Source organism: Bacidia gigantensis (assembly GCF_019456465.1).
Source record: "Bacidia gigantensis strain McMullin 20006 chromosome Unknown contig_278, whole genome shotgun sequence".
In the NCBI taxonomy this organism is placed as follows: Eukaryota; Fungi; Ascomycota; class Lecanoromycetes; order Lecanorales; family Ramalinaceae; genus Bacidia; species Bacidia gigantensis.
The window spans coordinates 406,628-422,372 of NW_025408606.1; the positions used below are offsets into that span (position 1 = coordinate 406,628).

Sequence of the window (15,745 nt, forward strand, 5' to 3'; positions counted from 1 at the left end):
TTGGCAAGCCTCACCTTCCGCTCCAATCGACAGCCTTATTTCTTGCCTTGTTTTTGACGACGACTGCTTGAGATTGAAGATTCAGAAGTCTCCTATACAAGGAATACATTGGACAATCAACTAAGCTGGAACCTATTGTAGTATGATAGGACAATGCTAGACTGTAAGTCTCATGAGGCTTTCTTAATTCAAAGGATACATTGGAATTATCTTTAATCGTTACACATGAGCCTAATCATCCCCGTGCGCCGGAAATTAGACAGCTTTGATGCAGGAACGTGCAGAACGGAGGTAGACCGCTAACCTGCCCTGAGGATTGGCCCAGATATCGCAGGCTCATGAAGCTGTTTCTCCTTCCTTCTGGAATCGACGTGACTCACTCAATTGAGATTTCTGGGTATCAGGCTATCAGCTATTCTACCTCATCCCTCACAAATTTATCTCACGGCCCCTTGGCGCTCGTGCTTTTTCACTGTTACAGATTCACGGTCGCTCTAAAGCTCAAGAACACCATTTGCTACCTGTAATAAGTGGTCTCGGTTGTCACATAGGGCATGTTTTAGCCATTTGAAGCTGAGCATAAGGATTACGATCCTTTGGAGTTGTTTCTAGCGGGGCGCTCTCAGTGCATGCACCGAGCCATTTCATGCTCCATGGGCATTTCAAATGGTCTTTGTGAGGTGGAGATTGTCTCATGCTGGGAGCAAAGATGTCTTCAACGCTCATGGGTGATACCGGAGTTTCCCAGGCGAGATATTGGAACCCCTAATCACGAGCTTAGGCTGGAGCAAATGGTGAGAGTAATTGTTCACTGGTAATTAGTTGATAGATGAGAAAGAAGTAGACGAGACTTGATCCTCCACCATTCTGACAGAGTGACAGGCAGGACCGCCACGTGGGAAAGCCCGCTCGGAGTCTAGGCCCAAATGACCCCACCTTAAGCTTTCGGGCGGGCCAGCTTAGGGTTACAGGGACCCGCGATCTGGGGAAAGTTCCTACTCTCTACTCTACTCTAGACTTGACTGATTTTATGCTCATACCCTGAAGATCGTTCTCTCGGCGTGAAAGAGTCTCATGGGTCGCGTTCTTCCATGGCTCACGGGCAATGATACAGCTTCTGCCAAAACATCTGCACCCCCATCAAAACGTCAAAGGCAGCTCGAGCTTGATTCTGACTCTGAGCGAACAGGTCGGAGACGAAAGGTCCAGCCTACGCGAACAAGTAAGTGACTGATCATATATTCCAATCGATCGCTACTTCATCTAACCAAAGAAGAAGACCGCGCGCCCTCAACTTCACCCCCTCCACCTACACTTCCTTCTCAGTCGCCTCTGCGCGCCGGCCTTGACTCTGATGACATCTATATCATGGTCGAGGATGAATTCCTCGCCACTGCGCAGCTTTTCACCCGCCATCTCCATCATGCCGAATACCAACGCCTGCAGACTCTGGCGAAAGATCGTGATGTTTCAACGATAACAAATATGTGTCGACCTACAGATAGCAAGACCATCATGCGTAGCGAGCTAAAGATGAAGAAGGATGCTGTTGCAAGATACACAAAGACTAGGACGGGGGTGGAGGACGTATTAGGTGGTTCTGGTATTTGCGAACAAGAAGCAAGCAATAGCGATTTCGAGATTCACAGCGATAACGAACCGTGGCAGGGCACGCACTTGCAGTCATTCATGACAGTGAGCCCTAGGGCGGATCTGAAAAGTCTGACAGGGTTGAATGGAGCTAGGAGCCACACACGAGCTGCTGCAGGTTTCGCGAAATCCGAGCGGAAGACCCCTACAAAGTCCCGACATAGCGACTTTGAAACAGAAATCAAAGCGAATGACAGGCCAATCCACACTGAAGATGACGATACCGATGATCTCGACGCCCCAGTGGCTGTAAGCGGGAAGACAATCTCTTCGTCATGGATGAAAGACAAACAGCAGCCGGACTTCTCAAAAGCAGTGCCTCAACCAGCGAGGCGTTCCCAACAAACGGGGACATCTCATCAGAGGCAGCTTGAGAAACCCTTCAGGCGTTCGCCCCTAGATGTGAGCCTCGAAATGTCTACGGAAACCCATTCACGGATATCAAAATCAAGACGACCCATTTCAAGACCAGCCCGGAGTCCAGCTAAAGCAGAGGAGAGCGCTAGCAATGCTGCAATCAGAGCTAAACTGAGAGCTATGAGAGAACAGGATTTGAAGGATCATGATAAGGCCACATCGGCAAAGGCTAATGAAATTCCGATTTTTTTAGTGTGACCAAGCATTAAGATTTATGGCTTACCATTCACGCCTTTGTCTTCCACCTTGTATTCAGCCTGTTTGCTAATTTAACTCTTCACCAGCGCTGTCTCACTTCACAATGTGATCGACATTGATTCTCAGACACCAATTCACCGTTGAGTGAGGCAAGTGCTTCACCTGCATTTTCTCATCACAATGCAGTCCAATCCATGCATTTGAGACATGTCACTCGTGCCAGTCATGCGTAGGAGAAGAGAAGGCAAGGAATTCGGCATGCAAGGTTGTGATTGGGTGGTGAATTTGTGCTGTAAGACACAGTATCAGTTTCTTCACACTTGATTTACGAAGCAAAGTCCAAGACAAACACTATCAATAATCTCTCACGTGCCACGTCCTTCACACTGTCCATCACTTAGTATTCTACACATTCCACCCTAGCTGAGACAATACACGCATCCACCGCTCTCTTGCCACCACCGCCTACCCTTCACTGGCAGAGCCTTCACCTTCGGCGACAACACGAACATCCAAGTTTCACTCGCCCCTTGCCCCTAACTCGCAGAGTCTTCACCGCTTGAGACAACACACACCACCAAATCTCTCTCGCCTTCACCCGCTACCCTTCGCTGATGGACCTTCACGTGTATTGTCTCACTGCAGCATGTGACCTGCGTCTCAGACATCATGATTCAAGCACCGAAAGTATACGTGTAAGTGAGAAGCGAGGGGTATATAAACCCCCTCCTCCCCCGGTCAGTTTCTGTTTCTTCAACCTCCCTTGCTCTCCAGCAAAGGACTGGGAGGGTCAAAGCCTCTTCGCATTTCATGGTCTACCTATCATAGCTACCTACTTCTCTATATATTCGCAGCACTGTCTGCATGACGAACCTTTCTGAGCATGAGACAAGGTTATCATTGTCACTTGCTTCTTCTTTTATAAATATATATACACACACTGCGGTGTGTCCGTTCCTTGCATCAACCATACGATGCCAGGGATGGCTTCTTTGTAAGTACACTCTGCCAGCCCATAGTCTAAAACTTTCATACTGATCTCTGCCTAGTGGGTCGGAACGAATCTTGTGGCGCGTCTTGTGTATGGAGGTGTGAACGTCCCTCTCCAGGTCGTCTCGCTCGTGGATACATGTGACATCCTAGTCGGTACGCCGGGACGATTAGCACATGTTCTCCAGTACGAGCACAAAATCGACATGACTTACTTAAGTCACTTCATCATCGACGAAGCAGACGCCATGATGTTGCCCGAATGGAAGGAAGAGATGAACAAAGTCACATCGATGCTCAAGACCGAAGCTCATACCACTTAGTTTTTCGCACCGGAAAGTAAGTCTCGCGATCGATGAGTTGAAGAAAGTCTAGCTGACATAGACAGTTACCCAGCCGCTCAGAGATGGATTCCGAAAACTTTGCAAGTCCGCGACCGACAAATTCGTAGAGATTGACTACAACGAGGAGGTGATCGAGGAAATCAAGTCTATTCGTGACATGTGTGTCAAGCAGCGACTACTACGACGCACGGATGACGACCAGGCCGCCTTCCAAAACATGCTCAGTCAACTACCCAGTAAGAAGACCAAGATACTGATTCTGACCCAAAGCCGCCATACAGCCACCAAAGTTCACCAACTTCTCCAGGTATTCCTCCGCTCCATCAATGTATCAGAGAAGCTGGCAACAATCGCATATGGAAAGATGGACCAGGCAGATCGTGAAATCGCAACCTTCCAGTACAGATTGGATCAAAGCTCGATCATGGTCGGGACGATAGGCTTGCTGGCTCGGGGTCTGAACTTCAATGCTACAGGAGTCGTCGTCATGTGGGATGTCCCCAAGACCCTTTCCGAATACAAGGCAGCCGCTGGAAGACTAGGGCGTCTCGGTAATGTAGGCCTGTGCATCGTTTTCTACACTGAAAAGAGCCAGCTTTGCAAAGACCAAAAGTTCATTGATTTTTTGAAGCAAAGCAAGACGGATATACCATCAGAGCTATAGGCGAAAGTGAGCATCGAACGAGCATCTTGCCAGTCAAAGACGGGATTCTTAGCCCTGATATGATCAGATGGATGAAATGACCTGTCTAACAGCAAACTGAAACAAGAGGGCAGGTGCCGGTTTCGAGGTATCCCTAGGCCGTTAGCCTACCCATTTTGATATGATACAGCACCTAAACCGTCTCACTACCAGGTGTACTGGTATGCATGGACGACACCGGCGGAACAGAAGCTATCAGACGGTCGTCTAGCTTCGTTCAGATGTTAGGATTTCAAAGGCGAGACGTATCGATCGAATCCCAGATTACGGCGTCTTCGACGGCTTTCTTCGTGAAGACTTGTGAAAGAGGCCTGCGCCTAGGAAGATCAATCAGCCCTTCGCCGTCTTACCTTAACCCTTCTAGCGAGTATGAAGACGACACGCGTCTCTAGACGAAGGTCGATATGATGGACAAGCCTGTTATTTATTAAAGCAGCGTGGTTTAGCTAGTATTCCTAAGAGCTATTATGAGGGCTTGATTGACTGCATGGACTGTGTCAGCCGCCATATGAGACTAGAAAGCAGCTAGAGAACAATGCAAAATGTCCTCGCTAATGTAGCTTACTGACCTCTGCGTTCTCGTGATGCTCGCGATGTTGCATTGTCCCTCTTTGGTATTATGATTATCGCAAATGGCATTGATCTTATGATTAATAGAAAAGCCATGCCTGAAGCAAATAAACCGGTCGTATGCCAAAGACTCTCAAATAGTAATGAACTAGTTGCACGCATTTGCCCTTAGCCTTCCGACCACCTATACCTCAATGCATCAGTTTAGCCGGTAGTGAAATACTTCTACCCCGCTGCCACAGACGCAAAACGAAACGAGATCTCGAAGAGAAACCCGTTAAAGCTTTCAAAGAGTATGCAATCGGTCGTTGCAGCAGATCGTTAGACTGGCATCGCTCTGTCGGCAGAGATTCTTTATTAAAAGGGACAACCGGGGGATAGTTATTTACTAAGTAAGGCGTTCTGCCGTTAAACAATAGATAGAATGTACCCCGTTGTAGGGTTTTCAGGCGGTCTAAAGGCCGGGAAACATACAACAGCAAATGAAAGCAACTAATTTAAGGACGTTGAATGGCATTAATCCCTTGAAAGAAATATGTAACACCTGGCTGTGCCTCCTATTGTCAGAAAATTGTTTCATTGTGGCCATTCGCTGCAGGTGCAAGCGGCTCAGAAGTCGAGAAATCAGCAAAAGGGATCGATAGCACCATCCCTCTACGGTATCAAGTATCATGTGAGTTCAAAAATGCTTTTGCTTAGATTCAAAAATCCACCTATGCATGTGATAAGTCATAGAATGCATTCGTGCTTTCGGCAATCCCGCGGGCAAAAACATTTCTCACATCCTTAATCGTAGAATGCAGGCTCGCTGCAATATTATATCATGGTACGGTCAGTATCATCGTCTACACTTTTGGAGGAGGGGTTCACCAATCCCCATAACAGTCCGTAGTCACTGTATGTTGCATAATGAAGATATGCCGCAAGCCCCGAAATCACGATGGCAACTGCTTTATCACTTTTGCTTCCTTTTTCGACTCACGACATCGGTCCAGGCTTCGTCCGTGTTGGTTAAGCTTTTCAGGCTGGTCGTGACTTTGAGAAACTTCCCTTGCGTAGCTGGAGAGGAGCTCTTTGGTTTCACAAAGCGCTTGGCCTGCTTAGGCTTCTCAAGTAATGTCCCTGTCACATTGAGGATTTTCAACTTCTTGACTGCGATTTTGACCTCATCTTTCGCTGCTTCCTCTTTGCGACCAAGCGAAGGCCAGTGTTCAGGGTGCTTTTGCTTTTCCGAGTCGTCAGGACAGCAGCTATTTGGTCCATCGACTTCGTCGCGTGGGGCTGGAACTTCCCTTTTAAGAGGACTAAACGCATTCTCTGGCGTTTCAGCTGGCATCGGCGATGTTTGACAAAATTCACGGGCTATCGTCTTGTCTCTGTGATAAGCTTTGGTAGGTGTGGGATCAGGAATTTTGACCGGTGGTGAGGCAGCCCGTATTTTCGTTTCCATTACTCGATCATCCCTTTCAATGCCACAGGAATGACTTCCTAGCAAAGCCTCTCTCGCTGTGCTGCTTCTTGGATGACCACTACCAGTATCTCGCTCCGAGTCATTAGTTGCCATCGTAAGGTTAGATGAGAAAAGATCGTCGCTTACTTTCGTTGTAGCTCGAACAGTCGTTCCCAAGCCATCGTCACCGTCGTCAACGCTGTCACCAAGCTCACTTTCATCGATCTCTGATAGCTTCTCACCACTAGCCCAGTCCCATATTTCATTACGGCGTACCATCTCATTGTATGACCGCTTGTTCACGTAGCGCCAATATCCCGCTCTCCTCGCCATTGTCTCTGCTTGTTCATTCTCGAACGCGGTCAGATCGGCCGCTACGGCTATATTGAGCTTGTCGATGAGCCTTTTGCGCTGTTTCGTATTTTTCGAAGGGGTAGGCGTGACACCAAAGCCGGCTATAATATCCCCTAGACTGCTACGCTTCTTATCCTGCTGATTTGCAATGCCTGAGGCTATCTTTGCGTCACCTCTGAGTTCTATCCCTTGCCATCGTTTGGGCTCAATCGTCGGATGCAAAATATCAGCCACTAGCTGGACATCCGCCGTTGTGACGATTTCCAGTCGCCTTTGGGCTTGGAATTCCTTCGAGCCGTCCTTCCAGCTTTGTATATCTAGCGGTTCTTTTTCTGTTTTGGGTATGAAGCTTTCACTTTGCCTTCCCGGTGTCTTCCTCTCTTTCTGAATTGTACCATTATTTTCCAGGGTGTCTAATTCCTTCAGCTGTTGTGTCAGTTTGAAAATGTCTTTATGACGGTTCTGGTGGACTTTCTCGGTTATCCTGCAGGACTCGCAGGCATGGGATTGCCTCCTGAAAAATAGAGTCTTATGGAAACGGCTGCACGGTTCTTCGTGAACTGACAAGCACGTCCGCTTGGCTCGAGGGCTAGAAAGAACCGTGGCGCAGGTGCCGCACTTATGGTCCAAACCACGGTTATTGACGATCCACGCATTGGCAGACATTCTTACTTCCGTGTGCGGAGGGTGACTCGCCGTAGAGTTAGATTATAAAACGGTGGTAGGAGGTCACTTATCAGGCTTTAAATTGAAAAGAGAACAATGTGCTCCCAGAACAATGCAAAGACAAAGACTCCGACACAGTGAACGCACTCACACCAAGAATAAGTGATCTTCCAGTCGCGAACGAGACAGAATTGACAACCCAAAAGTACAACACAGTTTCACGGATACCTGCAGCTCGTTCGAGGTTGGCACACGAGATGCAAACACGGTAATTCTGCATTCCTGGTGCGGGGAAGTGGAAACAACACATTTGAGTGCGTAACACATTGAAAGTCTTATCCGAAATGACAATGGGGCTGGCTTGCCCTAGGGCTCGATGAGCAAGCATGCGTTCTTGAGAAAGTCTTCTATTGTACGAAACGAGCTTACATTGAGCACCAAACTTTCAAAGGAGTGTAGCCTTCCCATGTACTTACGTTGAAGCGCCATGAAAAAAGAAGATGCAATGGATACGTGCTGTATCCAATCAGTCTCGGAGACAGCGGCGCTACTTTGTTGAAAAGCGGCGAAGATGCTAGAAGACCTTAGAAGGCTCCCTACTTGATATCTCGGACCACCCGAGCTCCAACCTATGAGAGGTTAGCGAAAAGTTGGCATGTCAGGTTCTGGTCCTTACGAAGGCGTAGGGATATGCCCGCTGGTACCAATTAACGCTTCAAGAAACGTCAGAATTCTTCCTAAGAACCTCGTGAGAAGATTTAGACTCACAAAGTCTTGCGACCAGCCAAACGTGGAATTGTTGCCCACGAACCCCCAAGCACAACATTGTGTTTGTCATCAAAGAAATCCTCTGTCATATCATCAGCTATTGTGTCCGTGCGATGAAAGTATATCGGAGAACCTGTGTATGCAGGGTACAGTGCGCCGGCCACAAAACCCTCATGTCTTTCCAAGACAGTGGACGTCCATTCCCTAGTTCCAGATTAGCACATAGTATGGCAACCGAGAGGCATTCAACTTGGCGGCTCTCTTCACGGTGGAAAAAGGCAACAGAAAGCATTTTTAAAAGCGTCATGGGGATCCATGTACATAAATAGAGTGTGGGACATCGTCCAAAGAGGAGAAAGAAACTCGACTACATACCACAATCCCCCAAACTCACATCTGCCTGAAACTCGATTCCCAATCACAGGCGTAGGATGGAAACTCTTGAAGCCTACGTTGCAGCCTTCCAAATTTGCGAAGAGAGTCCCCATGGACGCCCCGCCATTGGTGAAAGAAGGTGTAGATGGCGGTGATATCTGGACGCCGTCATTAGATAGATGGCTGAGTCATATATCAGCACGAACCGAATGCTATCATGAACCAGTTTCTCAATTACCCATTGACCGCAGCTATCTTTCTTTCAAGAATGCTTGCGGATGCTTTGTCCTGGTTTATCTCGGCGTAGTGGTGAATACTTCGCACTTCCTCCGCGGTCGGCACACTACGAGGCGTCAGCAACGCCCGCTTGGATCAGTATTATTCGTTACCGCCCGCCTAGCCAGCGCGCACATCGAACCAGCTCGTCGTAGGAAGCCGATACAGGCCAAGAGCGTGCAAATTGTAAAGGCACACGCCCATACACAGTCCGGACAAATAGCCCGCTAGGAGTTTTCGGTAGCCCGTTCGGTCGCTTGCCATCCCATTCATCTCCGTCTGATCTTTGAAATTTCGATGAAACGGACCAAGATGCGGGAAACTCCTTGATATCATTTTGCTCAAGGTAAGTAGCGTAATCGCCATTTGTTATTGGTCTCCCCATAGCCTCAAAGCCAGCTACATGTCTCTTGCGTCGAGGCTTCTCATTATCCCACCCGAAAAAGCGATCGGGTCCTTCATCATTCTCAGGATCATCTAAGCCTACATCAAGGGTAGTTCCTGGTATCTTAGTCCATTCGTTCGGCAACTCATCCATTGCTGTGCGCGTTGCAATGGCCTCGAAATCGGGAATACTATTTGTTGGGGGGCGTATCCAATCGCTTTGCAACAACATGTACATGTAAGTCTCCAGGTGCATGGCTAGACTGCAATTAGTTGAGACTGTATCATAGCATTTCGACACCTGCCTTCGTGCTAAAACAATTGATGATTTCAGCTTCAATTTTCCACACAGCAACTTCCCTTGCGTTACTCACCTCGAAAGCAAGCCATAGGGCTCTACCGACTTTACGGTCTTTGCTAAAGTCGGTTCTTCCGTACATATCACGCGTCCTTTGGCGTACACGCTCTTGGTAGGCAAAAACCTCGTCGAGAGCGGGCCATTCGTTTGGGATTTCACTGTGGGAATGGCTTGAAGTTGTGAGCAAAAGTAGTCAGTTTCGAGGGCTGCAAAAATGATATGATGCCGCTTTACCATTTCTGTGGATCTTCCACATCAGGATCAACTCCCCTTTCGAAGATGGTCTGGAATGAAGCCGGTTCTATTGGAGAACTTGAAGTTGCCCGCGTCAAATGAATGTCGAGAAAAGCTGGTATATGACCGAAGTAAAAAAGACACGGGTTGCGGAGACTAATTGGCCGGGATAGAACTTTGTTGCTTGGGGTCATCTTTCTTGAAGCAAGATCCCATGCCTTCCATAGCTCGTGCCATTCATTCAAGGTTGGGACAGGATGGGGCGCGTACTCCTGCGGCTTTCTTGCAAATGTGATTGGTCGCTGGCAGATGGTGTGGATATCTTGATATCTCAGCTCGTGGCCTGGTACCCTTTGACGGGGTAAAGGAATTCCCCCGGGGGCGGGGGGGCCTTACGATAATCATCCGCCGGATTGCCATATGTCGACAATGAAATTACTCCTGCGCTCTCCCACAACGATACAATATCTTCATAAGAATATTTGTGGCTCTCTTCGATGCAAATTCTCTCGCCAGCCCTAAAGCCAATCTTTCCAGCAACAAAGACATCCCTGGAGGAGGTCAGAGACGCACGATGACATTTTTGGAGACTGTCAAATTCCCCAATGACGCTCCAATCTTGAAGATTGAAGATTTGCTCCCCGATCAAGTCGTTGGCATGCTTTAGCCCATTCAGAATGAATTCGTGCGTTTTCCCATTGGTATCATTGTAGGCTTTAAGCACTCGGTCCTTGTCCAGACAGGCGTCGACGGCGATCAGCATTTTACTGCGTGGAACACTCGAGAAATCTTTAACGAAGGAAGCAGCGTTAGCCTTACTGAAATTACCAATCGATGATCCCATCCAAAGAATTGCTTTGTGCTTATGCTTCAAGTCGGGATGTTTGAGCCATTTCAGACCATCTTCGTACGATCCAAGTAAACCTTGACACGTTACGCAGTCATAGCGGCCTTCAATGGCATTGAGTGAGCGACGTAACTCTGCCTCATTGACGTCAAGTGCATAATAGCTGATAGGCTTTCCAGCCAATTCACAAGCATCTAGTAAAATCCGTATCTTGCGCAGATTTCTATTGAATCTCCGTTAGTACTGCCTAGAGAACGCGGCCTCACCATTCATTCACACCCCGAACCTAGTTCCAGTATCAATGCATCTGATTCGAGTTGTTCAACAATCTTGACGACCCATCGCTCGAGCGCGTCAATTTCGGCCTGGGTCAAATAATATTCTTGGAGGTAGGTGATCTCTTCAAACAGTTTAAGTCCTTGCTCGTCGTAGAGCAGGAGAGTAGGCAGGACCTTCTCTTGCCTGTTTTCGGATCTCATGGACGACCATATCTCATCCTTCAGTGACGTGCTCTGCTTTCCTTGTCGAATGTCAATTATTGGAGCATGTGCAGCTCCAGTATGATAAACCATGCTTTCGATGGCTTGAGAGACAAAGCCGCGAAGAAATGAGAGAGGCGTCTGCCTTACAAAATAGTCAATGAAATAATCACTTGATTGAGAGCAGATCTCATGCATGTGGAGCAAGAGCAATCGAGCGTAGGCAAAGGCTTTGCTTGTAGAAAGACTACGTCAAATAGTAAGCTTTCGTAACAGAGTTCCGCACAAGTGGATCACACGGTGACAGAAAAGCTTGTCATTGGCAGTCGAGGCAGTCTCACAACCTAGTGTGACCAAAGATTTGTCAACTCATACAATAGCTGTACTTTTAGGATTCGCCTTATTGGCTAGGGCTGCATTGTATAAGCAATGTATGACGTACGTGCCCTAGCGCCCGAATTAACGCCGCCTCCATTTTCCGTGGAACTTGCCTTGTGACGCCAGAAGGAAGGCCTGAAGAAGGCATACAAAGTCATTACTTTAGTTGGATGTTCGCTGAAAAGCGGACAGTGATGTTGCCTTCGCATTGGGTCCCGTGGCATTGAGGCCAGATCTCCCTTGATAGTGCAATGTCAGCATCCGGCAGCACCGCTGCCGCTCTGAGATATTGCTCGTTTGGGAAAATGGTTAAACACCATGCTAGGGCGTGTTGCCTTCGTGTGGGTAGGGCAAGATCCCTTCTTTCCTTGCTTGGCGCTACTCAAGGCGCGAGTTGACAGGCAGATCCTAGACTCTGTATAAGCGCTGTGAATCGTACGCCGAACTTGTCATCTGGCGCCCCTGAAAAAGGAAGCTATACCTGAGGTGTAAGAGAGGAGGTAGAGCTGCACCGAGGGTCTCGGTACGAATGATGGCCAGCTTACAGTCCGTGCAAACGGGCTAGAGAAGGCATCACAATGCAGCAGCTGGCTCAAATGTTGAAGCCTTGATGACGCGGCGGCTCTACAAATCTCCAAATTCCAGCAGATTCGGCTGCTCTCCGCACACTGTAGACCTCATCGTGGTCAACTGGACGATTGATTGAACCATACCTTACCGGCTCTGTCTCCGAGCCGGCGTTGTTGGCGGTCTTGCTAATTTTTCGCGACTTGCCAACATGTGCGTCTGGTCGATATTGCTCCATCACGTTTAGACAGATATCGGTCGAGACATGCTTCGCCAACCAGGCCATGATTTGACGCCCTTCTTCTGCCTTCCCAGGCATCACTAGATGTCTGAGCAGCACCCCTTGTTTCGCAAGCCCATCACAAGTGAATTTCAAGTCGCCCACTTGCCTCTGCATGATTTGAATGCTTTTCCTGGCAGTGTCTGGGTAGTCTTCCGCCTTCAAAAGTCGCTTGCTGCTTTCTGGTTCCCAGAGCTTCCAAAATTAGCACGTTGGTCATTTGACAGCAGCGTCAATCTACACAGAATTGGTCACCTTGAAATCAGCTAAGTAGATGTCCACAAGCCCGTCCAATAGCTGCAAAGATTCTTCAGAGTCATAAGCACTCGTATTGTAAATGATGGGAATGCTCAAGCCCATTTCCTTTGCATACAAGATGGCTAGGGCAACTTGAGGCGCCACATGTTCGGGCTGGAAGGGATTGAGATTCTTTCATCGATGGCACAGCAACATGGACTCACGGTGACAAGATTGATGTTGTGGACCCCATACTCTTGCAGTCTCATAAACGATTCTGCTAGCTCCTCAGGAGTCAAATCCTGACCAGTCCGTTGATGAGAGATGTCATGGTTTTGGCATGGAAGATCAGGAATTAGCACAGCTGTCGTCCAAAGCTCAAGAGCAAAGCCACGTACAGAAGACACATCGCAAGTTACAGCCAGAAAAGAAGATTGAACCACTTCCTCTGTGGCCTTGAATGGCAGGTTCCTCGCCAAAATGAGGCCCAACAGTTGCAACCTTCACGGTGTGAGCGCCGATGAGGCAAAAGCCTGTCCTTTCATAGCGATTGATGCCGCAGAGACGCGGGCAGAGATTACACTTTTGAAGATGTTTTGCAGCCAGGGATCGCCGCTCTTGAAGCTGAGCATTGGTGAGGTAGGTAAACCGCGGATGATAAGGCTCATCTGGTAGTTCTTCAGATTGGAGAATTGAGATACCTATGCCCTCGCTCAAAAGTACTTGCCTAGCAGGAATGGCGGTGCCAGATGGAGGTTCCTCCTGCTTGTGCCTCTAAGAGCTCTATCGCTCACTCTCCGAAAGAGCAACATGAATCGAAAGTGCTCCCAAATACTGCCAGATTATGGTAGAGTAGAGGTCAACTACCTTACGTTGTGACGAGCGCCGTTGGCGGGCCGCCGCTGTCAATTGTCTTCTCGGGCCGCTTTGCTCAAACGCACTTTATATCATCAATGCGCAATCTCGAGTTTGGCTCTTGGGAGGCTTTGTTCCACACAATCAACACTTTCAGCATGTTGGCAATACACATCTATAGCCATCGGAATGGCATGTTGGTCCCCTTTACATTATTATTGTGCATTTCATAAGAATGTACTTGGCTGATGGAGTAGCCTTTCCTAGTGCATCCTTTCGCAAGCCAGCATGCGGGATTTCGTATTCACAGCGCCCGAGGCGGCCCTCTTCATGGGGGCCGATCCTTTCCCTTTGAGCTGAGAGGCTGAGTAAGCACCATCTCTCTCCATTGCTTTTCCCACTTACAAACATTATCATTGTTGATTGAGTGCCATGTGTGATCGGGGGGTCCTTCCCTGTTGCCATAGATCCTCTTTTGATGTTCTCGTCATGTCCTATGGCCTCTTTGAGTACTGTTACAACTGAAACATGTTCCCATACGCTTACCATTGAGCACCTTTCCTCGTCCTATGTTTGAAGGGACCCCAATTGCTCTCCAAGACTCATGCTTTAATCAGGCGACCTTGTTTTTGGAGAGCTCCATATCATTTCTCTTATTAACTGTTGGCTTATTCACGACCGATGGCTACACAGATGGATGCTCTGCAGTCCTTTTCCTTTCTTGCAGATAGCGTTCCTCAATGGCTCACCAAACTCGATGAACTAGTCTCAAAATGCGACATACAGTACGAGCGATTTACGCGCATAAGCCAACATGGCGAGGTCAAATTGACGAGGAAAAAGCATGATTCGACTGAGTCTCTGCGGCCAGGCAAGGACATTGAAACGACCGCCCTCTCAGCTATGAATGTAGATGGCCCCTCAATGCCCACCAAAGCAGTCGCAGCACTACCTAGCGAGCCCGAGAAATCCAGCAATTTAGAACCATTCGCATCTCGGGACCTCCACCGCAAACGACGAGCTGGCTCGGATTTATCTGGAGCACCCTCAAATCACTGTCGCTATCGAACAAAGAGCATGGTTGTTGTCTATTATGACTCCGAAATTCAAAGTCTGTTTGAAGCTCTTGTGAAGAATATCGCAACGGCGCGCAACAATTTACGAAAGGGCAAGAATGCTGCTACAATCAAAACAAGAATGGTCGCCATGGGAATGGCTTCGTCAGCTTCGCAAGATAGATCGAGTGACAGAATGGAGGGGCTCTTGTTAGATCCCAAGTTGATGATGGCAAAGGCGAGATTGGGCCGACAGCCCAGAGGCAACGCAACAAAGTATTTTGAAGACGCGGACAAAGACTTAGAAGACGCTCAAAACCTTTGCGAAGGAGGAGCACATCAATTCTTGCGAGACGGCGATTGCCAGGCAGAGATAGAGGGCACAAGGAAACGCTTCGCCAGTTGTCGAACTATCGCTACCCAGGAAGTCGAAAAGCTAAAGAAAGAGGAAGAAGCGCGAAGAGCACATGAAATGGATGTGGAGGATGTGGAGGATGAGAAGACCCTCGTTGGGGGCACCACACCACCAAGTGATACCATGGAAGAGAAGTCCATAGAGGTGTCAATTGACCACAAGTTTGGGCCTCCGCCTCTAAAGCAAGTCACTTTTGCAGGTGCTGGTGCAATTGAGATCGATGACGGATCTGATGAGGAGAGTATTCAAATTGACATGAGTGCTATCAGAAGGACAGTAAGGAGTGCAAGGGTATGACGTCTCCGAAAGTGACGTCTGTGCACCTCGAAGATATTTGGTAGGCAAAGTAAAGAGTACGTATGGTGGCCATTTGGCCTCGATGTAACGCATTGACGAAAGCGATTTTCTGGATGCTAAAGTGTTTAGATAACGACGCCATGAAAGCGTTGGCGTTTTGGGAATTGGATATTGATGTGGTAGTACAATTGCATTCGAATTGGCCTGTGTCAGAATGTCGACCAGCTCACAAGATAAGAGATGCAATTTTGCTCAGTGCTGGGGAGTTTTCTATGCCATTTCCAGAGCGGCGCTAAAGGCTCGTCACTTCCACATCACTTTCATCTCACTTTTATGTTTTACCCCTTACTCGTGCCACCTACCATTTCCAGAATCTTTTCAAAACCTAGCAGGCCATATGAATTCTACCCATCCATAACATTGTGTAACTGCCATTGCGATCCGTCTTCGCTAGCAATAAGAAGGTAATTTCAACGAATTTCTCGACTCTAAGTACGAAAAAGGAATTGTGACTGAACTCGAACTCGAACAACTGTTCATTGGCGTGATATTTTCTGTACTGGGCAAAAGGAGAGGCTCGCAGTTCCATGGCGGGCAG

At 48.2% G+C, this 15,745-nt stretch overlaps 4 protein-coding genes across 4 annotated transcripts; 2 read left to right on the forward strand and 2 right to left on the reverse strand.

Annotated features, from left to right (window-relative positions):
* Positions 1 to 1,074: 1,074 nt before the first annotated feature.
* KY384_007593 (uncharacterized protein) lies at positions 1,075 to 4,263 on the forward strand (the record flags this gene model as incomplete). The annotated part of the gene is made up of 6 exons (XM_044816084.1): positions 1,075 to 1,222; positions 1,274 to 2,261; positions 3,247 to 3,259; positions 3,315 to 3,539; positions 3,579 to 3,594; positions 3,644 to 4,263. The coding sequence occupies 6 exons, from the start codon at positions 1,075 to 1,077 to the stop codon at positions 4,261 to 4,263; spliced, it is 2,010 nt and encodes a 669-aa protein (XP_044666724.1).
* Positions 4,264 to 5,827: 1,564 nt separating this feature from the next.
* Positions 5,828 to 7,342, reverse strand: KY384_007594 (uncharacterized protein; the record flags this gene model as incomplete). Its single annotated transcript, XM_044816085.1, has 1 exon — positions 5,828 to 7,342. One exon carries the CDS (start codon positions 7,340 to 7,342, stop codon positions 5,828 to 5,830), a length of 1,515 nt encoding a protein of 504 aa, XP_044666725.1.
* Positions 7,343 to 8,719: 1,377 nt separating this feature from the next.
* Positions 8,720 to 13,540, reverse strand: KY384_007595 (uncharacterized protein; the record flags this gene model as incomplete). The annotated part of the gene is made up of 8 exons (XM_044816086.1): positions 8,720 to 8,851; positions 8,904 to 9,457; positions 10,134 to 10,778; positions 10,871 to 11,310; positions 12,155 to 12,483; positions 12,544 to 12,699; positions 12,750 to 13,026; positions 13,467 to 13,540. 8 exons carry the CDS (start codon positions 13,538 to 13,540, stop codon positions 8,720 to 8,722), a joined length of 2,607 nt encoding a protein of 868 aa, XP_044666726.1.
* Positions 13,541 to 14,061: 521 nt separating this feature from the next.
* On the forward strand, positions 14,062 to 15,147 carry KY384_007596 (uncharacterized protein; the record flags this gene model as incomplete). Its single annotated transcript, XM_044816087.1, has 1 exon — positions 14,062 to 15,147. The coding sequence occupies one exon, from the start codon at positions 14,062 to 14,064 to the stop codon at positions 15,145 to 15,147; it is 1,086 nt and encodes a 361-aa protein (XP_044666727.1).
* Positions 15,148 to 15,745: the final 598 nt, after the last annotated feature.